The sequence below is a fragment of the Pyxicephalus adspersus genome, chromosome 6, assembly GCF_032062135.1.
Source record: "Pyxicephalus adspersus chromosome 6, UCB_Pads_2.0, whole genome shotgun sequence".
Lineage (NCBI taxonomy): Eukaryota > Metazoa > Chordata > Amphibia > Anura > Pyxicephalidae > Pyxicephalus > Pyxicephalus adspersus.
In genome coordinates, this window is record NC_092863.1 from 75451073 (window position 1) to 75464643 (window position 13571).

At 36.6% G+C, this 13571-nt stretch overlaps 1 protein-coding gene across 2 annotated transcripts in view; it reads left to right on the top strand.

Annotated features, from left to right (window-relative positions):
• Positions 1-13571, top strand: part of ACOT12 (acyl-CoA thioesterase 12) — a 31356-nt gene that overhangs the window by 8520 nt on the left and 9265 nt on the right. For both annotated transcript variants that reach the window (XM_072416206.1, XM_072416205.1), the window contains 6 exons: positions 533-593; positions 1333-1434; positions 4829-4964; positions 6944-7100; positions 10405-10524; positions 12483-12633. In XM_072416206.1, coding sequence (XP_072272307.1) covers positions 533-593; positions 1333-1434; positions 4829-4964; positions 6944-7100; positions 10405-10524; positions 12483-12633 — 727 coding nt within the window. The remainder of the gene's footprint in view (positions 1-532; positions 594-1332; positions 1435-4828; positions 4965-6943; positions 7101-10404; positions 10525-12482; positions 12634-13571) is intronic.

The window sequence follows — 13571 nt, forward strand, 5'->3', positions numbered from 1 at the left end:
ACGTTCACTTAACTATCCTGTTCATATCACTGAGAGTGAGGGTAAATGTAACATTTTTGCTGCCTCCAAACCAGTAATAAAGAGGAAATCTTCTTTTAAAGGCTCTAGTTAAAAAAAAATACAATTTTCTAAAAAGGGATTTCCTCTTGGAAAAATATTTTTTCTTACTTTCTGTCTACAGAGAAGTGGCTTGGGAAAAAAAAACATTGCAGCAGTTTTAACCCTCTTCTACCCTATCCAAAAAATCTATCTAAAATATTGCTTAAAGTATACTTTAACTTTGAAAACAGATAGATATGGTGTGAGTTTGGTAAGGGTAATGAAAGGATTTTCTAGACTTGGTGTCTATGTATAAAATTCACGTTTCTGAATGACAAGTCTGCAGTTATCTCTTGCCTGAAGTTTTCAGCTTATTTTGTAATAATTACAAATATTTGCCCTGCTATTAATATTATTATATGTTATATCCTAATATTGACTATATATTGTCATATAGATATTTTTTCATGAGTGTTTTTTTTTTTTTTTTCAGGATTGGACAACAAATCTGCATTAAAGCAAAAGTGAATCGAGCTTTTAACACGAGCATGGAGGTGAAAGAACTTTATTATTCACTTGCTCTGCATTTTCAAATGACTTAGATGCACATTTATGCTAAGCCATATCGGCATCATTTGTTTGTGTTATTTATTTCAGCTAAAAATGTTATATTAAATAGTAATAGCTGAGTTTTAGTACTTGTGTAAAGGGATGTACGGGCAACAAATAAATAACATTAAATTGCTGATCTAAGTGTTTGTGCCATAATCACTGGCTAATTGTGGAGAAGGCAGCTGGAGTCTATTGCAGAGAGAAAAAACAAGTCAATTGAATGTCAGCAGCAAGAAAGTTCTTACATTGCAATCATTTTAAGTTAAAGGCCAGCTTTGGGTACTTCTTAAAATTTTAAATCTAAACCTAAAATAATAAACATTCACAAAAATTCAAACGTTGGTGTACACAATGCCCCCAAAACTGTCAATGAATGGTTTATTGTAACCTCCACTTACATCATCTTTTAGTATTTAAACCAGTTTTTCATTGCTATGACCATCTTTTATTGCAGAGTGCCTTACCGTAAAGCGATTTTCATGATGCTTTATCCTTATGACAAACATACTGTATGAGGAGGCTAGTATATGGCATCAAAGGGTGTAATGTAAAAGCAGCAGTGGGGAGTTGGAGTCCTGGACCCTTGAGACACATCTAACCATTGCTGCCTGTATGTTACTGTCTGTATGTTACTGACTACAGTTTTTTTTAACTTTGATATTTTCCTTTGTTAATTTCCAGGTTGGTATTAATGTTTCAGTTGAAGATCCACAAACAAATACCCAGAAACACGTTTGTAGAGCATTTTCAACATATGTGGCCAAACCAGCTGGAGGTAAAAAGGTATGATCTTTTCTTGCTATAAAGACATAAAATATAAAAAATATTATTAGTAGCTCACACAGGTCCTGCATGGATCCCCAGAATATGTAGATTGTAGATATTAGACACACGAACAGGTTGTTCAAATAGAAGGGAAGCTTTAGGTCTTGGCCAAAATAATCAACCAATGCACAAAATTCTGGAACTGGTAGACTTGTATGTAATGTACCATATAACACAACCCTCAGCATTTCTGTGCAAGAATTTTTCTTTATCTTCAAAGATGTTTTTTATCCCTATTGTATTGCAGATACAGATCAGCATAAGATAAACCTGCTAGCAATAGGGAAAAGAAAAAACTTTCCCAATGCATACCTAGACCCTGCACAACTTCATCAGTGCAACAGTGGGACAAATCCATTTGAAATTATAGTGCTTCATGCAACATCTCATTTGCCCAGGCCAACTTTAATATCCATTCCATAACAGTGACAATAACTTTCTGTCAATAACTGTGTGTCAATAAGCAACTTCCACACTTTTCCAGAACCACCCCTTATAATTAATGGGCGTTTACAATGAGACAACTTCATAGTCAGGACAGGAGCCCCTTCTCATCCTGTGTCAATTTGTTGAATGATTTAATTATCATCCAATCTTTTCCTTTAAGCGCCTAGGATCATCCAGCGCCATCCAACCTCCTCCCATATCATCCAGTGCCATCCAACCTCCTCCCATATCATCCAGCGCCGTCCAACCTCCTCCCATAAGCCTACAATCATTAAGAGACCTCGTAACGACCTAGTGCAAATATTAATGGGCAAGAAAGTCTTCATAGTCAGGGCAGAAACCGCTTCTTGTTCTGTGTCAATTTGTTGAATGATTTAATCGTCATCCAACCATTTCCTGTAAGCCCACGATCATCCAGGGTCGTCCAACCAGGGTCGACACCACATCAGCACTATTTCATAGTTTGGGCACACTTTTTAATGTCCTCTGTCTTGGTGTCACTTTTGTCTCTGAACTATCCTTGACCCACCACATCCAGAACATCACCAGGTCCTGCCAATATTACTGCCACAACATTTCCAAAATATGTTCCATTTTATCCCCAGAGACCCCCAAAACGTCAACAACAAATAATAATACTCTTCATCTGCTGCTTCCTGGGCAAATATTGCTGTACTCTACCTTCAAATCACTTTACAACTCATCTACAACTTACATTGGAAAGCCTGTATACAATGGGACAATGCTCCAACGACCTACTAATGAAAACCATAACATGAATTGGGAAGGAAAATCTTCCCTTCTGTATCAATGTGTTTTAATTGTTTTTTATGGGAGAGGGGTTTGTTTTTTTGTTATATATGCAAGTTTATCTGCAGCCCCTATTTATTGTAGAGAGCTGCATATATGTTGAAGTTTAAAAAAAATCATAACAATGTTCAGCATGTGCGCATTTAAAGTTCTCAATCTAATATTTCACTAAAAGTTGATGTTTACATTGTAATTGTTGTGGCTGTCCTCTGTTCCTAATCTAAGTAAGGTAAAGGTGACTGTAGGGTTACTATCTTCTGGTCATCTTCATTTTACAAACGGGGTCAAAGTTACACAAGGTAACTACAGGACAGGAGCTTTAATAATTAACTGCAACATGTTATCTTGTGTTTGGCTTTACAATTTAAGTGTTTATCCCCTTTATTTCAATACTTTGTATTCTATATGTATAGAGGTAAAATACCAATGGAAAAAGCACAGATGGAAGCTGCCAAACTTTTTAATAAATATTGCCAAGCAAATGTCTAAAACCACAAATAAAATGTGTTTGTATTTTTGTCCATCTAGCCCTGAGATTTACACATTTCTATCACAGAGGGCAGCAATGTCTAGTAGGGCAGGAAACTTGTTTTTTTTTTTTCTTGCTGCAGTTCTGTAATATTTTCAAGTTCTGTCTTGTAACAGACTGGTATAGAATACTGAACACAGAGGCTGCTGTGAGGCTGAACGGGTTTATTGGCATAACCTCAAAACGTTTTTAGTGGCCGAAAATTAAAACTTTCACCTGAAGGTGCACATGGATCTTTTTTTTTTTTTTTTATGTCATATTGTTTTAACAAAACCGTTTCCAAAAAACAAACATGAATATGCATGTTAATTAATGTGTAAAAATCTGTCATGTAAAAACAAACCCAACATGAATAGTCAAGGTTATGCACTGGCTATGACAGACAGTCAAAACTTGAATAATATGTTTGTCCCTGTCTTCTATGGATTTTTATTTATTTACTGGTAAATCATATTTTATTAGCATTTTCAAGACAATATAATAAACGAGCAGGTAGCAATTGTAAAAGGAGAAATAACGGGAATTCATTCATTAGGGTATAAGTAAACAACAAAACAAGTTAATTATGGTAAAACTGACACACATTACCTCCCTAATGTGTGTGTTTTTTTTGTACTCTACATTTACCCACACATTGTAACCCCCCATACAATGTGTGGATAAATGTGTAGAGTACAAAAAAAATAATTTGTTATTGAAATACACATAAAAGGATTGTTTGATATTGGCTCTTTATTGTCCCTCAATGGGTGTATATTATGGTAGCATACCACAGAAAAACTAAAATGTTCAGCTGATCAGAGAGCAAAACAGAGGAGGGAAAAGTAGAAACGAACAGGTGAAAAAGTGGGGTATTGTTAAAAGGTAGCAAGTGTAAAAATTAAGACAAGCAGTAGGGTAACTGGAGAGGGAAGAGGAAAAATCCACACATCAACTCTGTATTGCTCCAGAGCAGGGTTTATAATAAAAAAGTAAATGGTCAGTAAGAACCAGCTGAAATCCAAAGGCAAGTAATATGTAATCCAGGGATCCCATACTTCATAAAATGTTTTAGTGGAATCGGAATAACAACTTTTTGTTTATAAGATACCAGAACCTCTTGGGCACAAGAGACCTATGGCACAACGGTCCTTCCGGCCTTAGCCAAAACTTTTTTTTTTTTTTTTTTTTAGTTCCCCTATTGTATGTCTGTTGGATACATAGAGACACCATCATATTTAATGACAAAAGCTTGAGAAGTAAATCAAGGAACATGTGCAGTTGTTACTCTAGGTAATTGACTAGTTCACTCTTTTATGCTCTAAAAACAAATCAATAAATGTGATTGGTCAATATGGGTGCATAGGGTGGGGGAGATAACCCCCTGATTTTGATTCACAAGAAAGAGACTATGCTTCTGTAAATGATACCTAGCCACATACTAATATTCAGCCAGGTGCAGCCCTGGGTATGTAAGTGCTCTTAGAGCTTTGTACTAAGATACGTTTCGTTCTAATTGTTGTACTGTTATGCAATGATATCAATCTAAAAAAAAGTTTAATGCCTTCCATTCTAATCTTTTCACAGGTTAATCTAAAACCTGTCAAGCTGCAAAGTCCACAAGATCACTTGGAATACAGTCTGGCAGCAGAAAGGAGGCGAATCCGACTGTACCATGAAGTGTCCTATAACAATCTGATGGAGGACAGCTGTGCTCTTTATGGTTTGTGAGACACATTCATACAAATAAATATGTTTCCTGTTGCATTAGTAGCTATTTATGTACACTATTTCTGTTTTACAAAAGTAAAAAAGATTACGGATTATAATTTGGAGTTCTGTGCATCAAAAGAATGGGCACTTTGCTGCCTGTATGATGGAATCTTGATCCATAGAAGATAATGCCTACCCAATTCTGGTCCAGCCATAGTAGGCAGCTTTCATGAAGGGACAGATCTCGCCTCAGTCAAGACTAGGGATATGCGAGATGGCCTTTGGCATTCTCGTGAAAATTTCCTTGGAGTACGGATGGGTTCGCAAAATTTCGGCGAAACCATCTGAAATAACTATAGGAGGATGATCACGGCTACATTCATAAATACAGCCATGGGAATCCTCCTGTCAGTGAGCGATCCCAGGGCACTACAGGTCCGAATGAGGGCAAGCCATTCATAATTCATAAATCCAGCCATGATACTCCTCCTCTGAGTGAGTCATGTGGCTTGCCATTATGAATGAACCCAGCCGTGGGAAAAATCAGAGGATTTTTCCCACACTGCATTCATTCATAAGCAGCCAGAGAGACTCACACTGTGTTCCTGGATAGAGAAACTCCGCTCTCTTGATTGCTGGTGCCGCCCTGTAGTGTGTGTTTCTGAATCGTTTCTCTAAACTTCTCTAGACAAACTCTATCCAAGAACACATACAACTAGTAAAGGGCTGCAAGAGCTATCGGGGAAGCGGAGCTGTCACCTATCAGGTCTTGCGGGTCCCAAAAATTCAGTCTCGCAGGCGGAATTTGCAAAGGCTGTTCTCACCTACAGGTTTTGGTAATTTAAAAAATTTGCTTGCTCATTCCTATTTAAGACACTAAAGGTGGAGAAGTGTAAAGATGAAGATTGACATTGCTTAACATTTAAATGACCCCAATAATTCCAGGAAGGAAATGCAACACAAAGCTTAGATTTCTGCATCAGTGGTCATGTGCATACTTTGGCTATCAAGTCTTTGAAAGGGCACAATTTGCAGTCTTTACACCTTCTGAAGCCAAGACAATGGATTGAGCCAATGACTTTGGTTTCCAAGTTCCCCCATAATTTAAAATGGTATGGCCCAGTAAAGGAGGGTGCAACAGTGGTGTAGTAGTGGAGTCAATGGGAAATCTGTAACACATGCTATTTACCCTTAACAGGTGTTGCCAACCCCGATCAGTAACCTAAACAAAATAGAACAAATAGAGGGGTTTTGTGGCAAAAACGTAATGTATTAATAATAAAGTCTCAAAACATTATACATAGCAACCATTTTATGGATCTCACAAGAAAGCAGAGATCAGTAAATCAGTGATTTTTATTTCAATAGTAGTATATTATTATTATATTAGCAATAGTAATATTTCAGTGCCTCACACTTCTTTTTATCAATATTGGTTATTTGTTTTGGATTGTTTTACCAATATGTATACTACATATTTACTGATTTATGTTTGCAAATATTTATAATATTTCTAGTACATGACTATGTCCACTAACGTGCGATTAACCCGAGGAAGCCCACATCGGGCAAAAGGCGTCGGGTAACAAGGTCACACGTATGCGGTTCACTAACTCCTTTTTTGCGGATCCCAATTTGATGGGACTTTTTGACTAGTCCACCGATTGTATATAGTGCAATATGTCTAGTCCTAATTTGACGATTTACTGATCTCTGATATCTTATGGGATCCATACAATGATTGCTAGGTATTGTATTTTGAGAATACTTTTTAGCCACAAAACCCCTGTTTGCTCTACTTTGATTATGCTGTGGTCAAGTAAACTGCCCGAAAACATACTTTTTCTTGGCAGTAAATGTCCATTGTGTCAGGTTTTACTTTTTCCATAAAATGAAATAGCTTCACATCAAAAATGTATTTTTGTCTGCTATTTTTTCTAACCCATATTGGTTTTAGAGTTGGGCAAATATTTTAATTCTGTTTTGCAGATCCAGATTGGGAGAATGACAGCAATAAGGTCCCCACAGGCAGCACCTGTGTAGAGAGCATTGAGCTGGTTCTTCCACCCCATGCAAACCATCAAGGGAACACATTTGGAGGACAGATCATGGCTTGGATGGAAACTGTGGCTAACATTTCTGCAAGGTCATTTGGGAATTTATATTTCACTTTCTACATTTTTAATATGCTGGATATGGTTTTCCAGTGCCCTGTATTCATGAAGACACAGTTTGTAGTTCTTAACATGCACGCAAACCTAAAATCTTTTTTAAGGCTTGGCATCATCTGACAGATTTCCTATATACAATGACATAACACTAGGAGCCGTGACTTGAGAATGCTTGTTCTCAGGCTGGTATGCTGATATTTTCCTTTCAACTTTGTCCTAAGCTAAATACAGATGCTAGATTTTCCCAATCACTGTTGGGGAAAATCTAGCATCTGTCCTAACCATTATTTATTATGGGGACCATACAGGAGGACGCCTCTCCTTGGAATCCCCATCTCTTCTATAGAATAGCAATGTCTGTGCTAGTTTGCGTTTATTTCATTTTACAATATGCTTGTGCTTGGTCAGACACAGCCAGGCAACTTATATGTTCATAAGGAGGCCTGCAAGAGCAACATTTACACATCTTTTATCGTACGGACCATCTTTTAACGTACATTATTTTAAACATATATTTTTTTTATTTTGTCAATTAATTGCAAAAATGTTTGCAGCCTGCCAGTGACAACATTTTCTGTTTCATGCTAAAAACATTAAGCCACTGCCTTACAATTAACAACTGTCAACCTGCCAAATGCACACCTTCACATGGCAGCAGCAGCAGTAGTCTGTAATGGCTTGCCGATGTCAGTCCAAATTAGAATGTTCTGTTCTTGGCAGGTCTTCCCATAAGAATCTTTGCAACAGTTAGCCATGATGTCAAATATACTGGAAAATAGATTTTGAGTTCACAAATATTTGGAGTGTGCACTGTGCATGCGCTGTAATGGGTGGGTAGGTGGTTGGGATCTATACCTGGCCAGGCTAATATGGATATGCATCTGGCTTTTAGACCTGTGTTTTATTCCTAAAATACAGTGAACTCGATCTACAGCTGGGACTTGTGTAACACAGGGAGCTATTTCTAGTAATTGGGTTCTGCTTAGCTGAATTATATCTGCTGAATTTTATTTACTCTTTGCTTGGACTTTTTGCATTGTAATTGGGTGTTTTTGTTTATGTGCTGTTGTTTTTATTCTTTTTAAAACTAGTTGTGCCTTTTGTATATTTTTCCCTTTATGTTGCCCTTTATACAGTTTTGGCAGCTTTTTGTTTTTAGGATCCCCAGGAGCCTGGTGAAGGATAATAGGGAAACCATGCAATAAATAAAGCTTTAATATTAACTGTAACATTTTTTCAGATCTCATTACCTGTTGTAAGGTTTATATACCTGGGGCAGAATACCAGTAGGGATCCCAGTACATTATATTACATTATATTTTATTATTAATAATAAACAGGATTTATATAGCTCCAACATATTACGCATCGCTGTACATTAAATAGGGGTTGCAAATGATAGACAAATACAGACATTGACACAGGAGGAGAGGACCCTGCCCCGAAGAGCTTACAATCTAGTAGGTGGACGAATTAACACACAATATGAGTAGAGATATGTAGTGTTGGGAAGTTGTGATGGTTTCAAAAGACAGAAGAAGATATATATGCTATATTAGCAGTAGCACAGCGCACACTGAATCATAATTCTTTTAAAAGGTGTGCTATTGAGCAGTTTAGAATGAATAGCAGCACTGTGATGCAGATAACTAATATTCCTAAATTATGAAGCTAGGGTAATACTTGAATTCAATTGTAAACCTCTATACATTAGACTGGGAAATGGAGGAACTATAGTAAAAGACAATAAGTAGGACAGCATGCAAAAGCATTGACATTGAACATACTAATAGGAGGAAGAGCAGGTAGATAACTCTGTCTGCTGCCGGTATTTCAATTTAAAGAGTATACCATTACATTTCTAAACTGCAGATGGTGTCCTCTACCTGGCTGGGTTGTGTAAATCTCAGGACTGGATGGGCAGAGATACAAGTCCTTGACAAGTGTAATAATATGTGCAGATAAATGGGAAGATATTACCAAGCTGTCTCCAATCTCATTTGTTTGATCATGTACACTTCAGTGTATAATTGTATATTCTTTTTAGACATCTGTCTACATTGTCTGTGTTTGGTAATGAACTCATCAACTTTCCCAATTGGTCTGGTTGGTTGTCCCATTTATCATGCTGTGATTTGCTCTTTGCACATAATTCTGTAGTAAAGTGAATGTGTGAGCATCAATATGTGGCTGCCATCCCCGGTTCCTTTTGAAAAGGAGAGGGCTTTAGGCCCATCATCCTGATCTTTGCTTTACCTCCACATAATTCGAAGGCCCTGAAAAACATACAACCAATTACATATGTATTCTAGCAAGTTCCTTTTTTTTTTTTTTTTTTTTTTTAAAGTACAGTAGAACCTCGGTTATCCGGGACCCACGGGAAATGACCGATTCTGGAAGTGTAGATAAATTAATAAGATAAGTTGTAAATAAGGTAATTCCTTTTTCCTTTTCTCAGCCATTCAGCACCAGACTTGAATGGGGAGACTTGCCCCCATTTACCTCTAGTGCTGAATGGCCGAGTAAAGGGAAACCCTGGTGGCAGCTCAAGCGTCATCAGGATTTCCCTTTCCTCAGCCAATCACGGAGCGGAGCAATCAGTGGAGCTCTGCTCTGCTGACAGCTCCGCTTTCTTGATTGCTCCCGCAGCCCATGCAGTGCTGTGACGTGTTCTAGGGCTGCAGGACCAATCAAGAAAGTGGAGCTGTCAGGTGCCAGTTATCAGGTACTCTGGATAATCAGGTTCTACTGTATATACATGGCTAAAGAATTTTGTTTGTATGTAAATTATTTATTTTCACCACCTGTTCTAGAGACAACTCAAAAATGGATTTTATACAACTTGGTAGTAGAAGGAGCAGGGTACAAGGATATCAATAAAAAGTTAGTGGAGAGGAAACTTGACACTTCATCCAATGCTATAAAAATATTTACTTTACATACAGACTCATAAAGCTTGTGAAATTCAGTTGTGTTAATCTATTTATCTAACTGTTAGGAAAAAGACCAGACTTTTGGCTTTTCTTTGTAAATTTCATTAGATAATGTATACTGTGTGATTTTATAACCACCTTTTTTTGCAGATATTGTTTCCCTTTAGTGGTCGTATATTTCAGTATTGAGATAAAAAAATACACTGTGTATTTATAATGGGTAGTATGGGTGTCAGTATAATGGGTACATTTATATGACGGTTTATGCCATCAAAAAATGATAAAATAACTCCTTCTATGCATAAAGACACCATCAAAACATAATTTCTTTATATTCCTTGTGCAGTCGCCTGTGTCATACCCATGCAGTCCTTAAATCTGTGGATATGTTCAAATTCAGAGGACCGTCAACCGTTGGTGATCGGCTGGTGTTTCGAGCCATTGTAAATAACACGTTTCAAAAAAGGTAATACAGGAGTGCATACATAATTTTTTTTAATTGAGGTAATTAGTGCCCTATCTCGTTACCAGTTGAGCTCCTGGGTCAGTTTTACATAGATTCTGATTTAGGAATAAATGTATTGTGTAAGAAAATATATTAGGGATAAATAAGTATTTCCATTGATAGCATTGTTTTCTAAAAGCTTTATACTAATTTTATATACTGACAAAGCTTCTCTATACTATCCAGCACAGAGATAAAAATATTTTGGTTATAGGTACAACCTCTGATTTATGAGTTGTTCCATCATATGCTCAGATCTAATAGCTCCATGTGCTTGTAAACAAAGTAATAATAATAGTAGAAAAAAATTAACTATAACCACACTTCAAAATTGTGCTACAAATACTAAAGCAATGTCAAAATATTGGAAATATTTTTTTTTCGGGAAACCCTGACAAGTATTTCTTATTTGCTTGCTTTATGACTGTTAAATCAACCAATAAAGCACTTTGGTATATTCATAAAAGTATCTGATGCTACTTCCAGAAATCTTTTCTGTGTTAAACTTTTGGAACTTTTGTATTATTTTCCTTATTGCCACTGTTCTCATACACATACCTACCTACACATACCTAGCAAATTTGGCGGTTCCAACATGTATAGGGGCTTTGCTAATAATGTTTAAATTCGGCCCATTGACTTTAATGGAATTCGCGAAATCGGTTCGCTGAAATTTTGTTAGCCCATCGGAAGTTCGAGGAAAATTTTGCAAGACTGTCAAAGGCCTTCTCACTCATGCCTAATCAGGTTATATAAGATAATCCAGTTAATAATACAAGAGTTTCAAGTAACCTTTGTGGTTGCAGTGTACATCGTTTAGCTGTAATATTTATTTGTATTTCCATTTGCATTTATCTAGTTGTTAAAGTTTAATAAGTGCTTATTAAATGCTTATCCATAACCACTGATGCATGGTGCAAATGTAGCCAAATATTTAAAAAATATGTATGTATAAGAGCCATTTACTGTACACTGTATACAGACATTTCCTACTTTTCAGCTGTCATCAGTGCAGTGTAAGAAAACCATATCCCATATAGGCAATTTACCCATGTAGCTGTGTACCACACACGTGCCATGGCACCTTGGTGAATAATCATTATAGTAAAGGATGGGTCCTGGTAAAAGAAACATTTTTATTAACCTAACATCCGTTCCTTTTGCAGCCGGCAGCATCAACTTGCAATCTCCCAGCTGCAAAGAAAGTTGGCGATAAAGTCCTCTAAATTGTTTAACAATGAATGTTACTACTTAAAAATAATTAATTTTTGATTTCCATATTAAATCTTGCTAACTAATCATTTAAATCAATACCTAAATAATTATTCTTCCAGGGCTATTCATTTTCTGGTAGCATATGACTTCTGGGTAGATGCAGTGTTTACCTGGATCCTTGGTAGGTGTTCATATTCAGGAGAGCCGATTTGATGCATTTAGCACCCAGTGATGGGGAAGTTCACTTACAGACCTACCAATTAGAAATTGTATTGCCCAGAAGTCCTTTGGTGCAGCTTTTTATTTTTATATACTTTTAACCAGTTTTTCCTGTAGTATTTCCCTCTTATTGTACTTAGTGGTCCAATGAAGCCACCTGAGCCTCTGCAGCAGATAAAACACTTTACGGATGAAGACAGACTTGATGTGTACTAGAATTTCTTGTAAAAAAACGACCAGTACCACTCATCGATGTCTATGATATAATCTCAGGGGTCCTTCATCTTTTATACAGAAAAATGTCTCATTTAAAGTGTAGTGTCTGAAGGACACAGCTGCTCATTTCCTCTTGCAGAAGTTCGAGAACAAAGTTGTTTGTTCTCAGCTGATCCAAATGAATGAAATATCAGCTTTGGCATTGGAATTTAAGATATCTGAGATCTGAAAATATTGTTTATCTTGGTTTTATGTGTGCTTTATTGCAGTGTCGAGGTCGGTGTCCGAGTGGAAGCTTATAACTGCGAGGAGTGGACGAAGGGCAAACCCCGCCACATTAATAGCGCTTTTCTCATTTATCAAGCTTTGGATGCCGACAACCAGTATATAATGTTCCCCAGAGTCAAAGCCTCAACCAAGGTGAGGTCCTGGATGTATTTCTGTATTTTGCTTAGACTGCTGCTACACTGAGACTTGTAACCCCTTCATGTAACATGGATATGCTTATTTATTTTATTTATATAAACCCACAACTTGGTCATTTAGACATAAGACACAACAAACCAATGCAACTGCTGAAATTAGAAATTTTAGTCTTCTATTTTTTATTGGTACCTGAAAATGATAGAATCTGATCCAAATTTAACTGTTAAATAGTAGATTTTATTAATTTTAAGTTGCATTTTCATGTATTGATGTGCATTTTGTAGTCCATTCCCAGTTTTCCATGTGACCCAATTATTTTAGCATGCTGTAAATGGAACTTTAATTGTAACTGAAAAGATATTCTTTATGGTAGATCATTGTACATTGCAAGACATTTAACAAATTTTATTTCTGAGATCTACAATTTTGATGTTCTTTAAATATGGATGTTTGCTTCACCCTGTTCATTGCAGATAATTGGGAGGGTCTAGTGCATTATAACCACCAAGTACGACCCTTTGAGACACAGTGATATGACTATGGACTTTGTAAAGTGATGTATATTATTATTTATAAATGTGCTTATACACACACACACACACACACACACACACACACACACACACACACACATATATCTATCTATCCAAGTGATACAGAAATACTGGGAAAAAAACACACAAGGCATAACAGTGATTCTTCCAGAGCTATTCATACAATTTTTTTTTTCTCAGATTTCACCTGAGTACCTCAGTGAGCAAATGATTTTCTGCTTTGGCACAATTTCAAAGTGAAATCAATTTCATCAGCCATCCTGTATGACACAAACACACTAGACCACTGAAGGTCCTGAAAGTGTCTGTCTGGAATTAACCTCTGACTTTATTGGGTCTAGATTGAAACTATTATGATTTAAAAAAAATTATTGCATT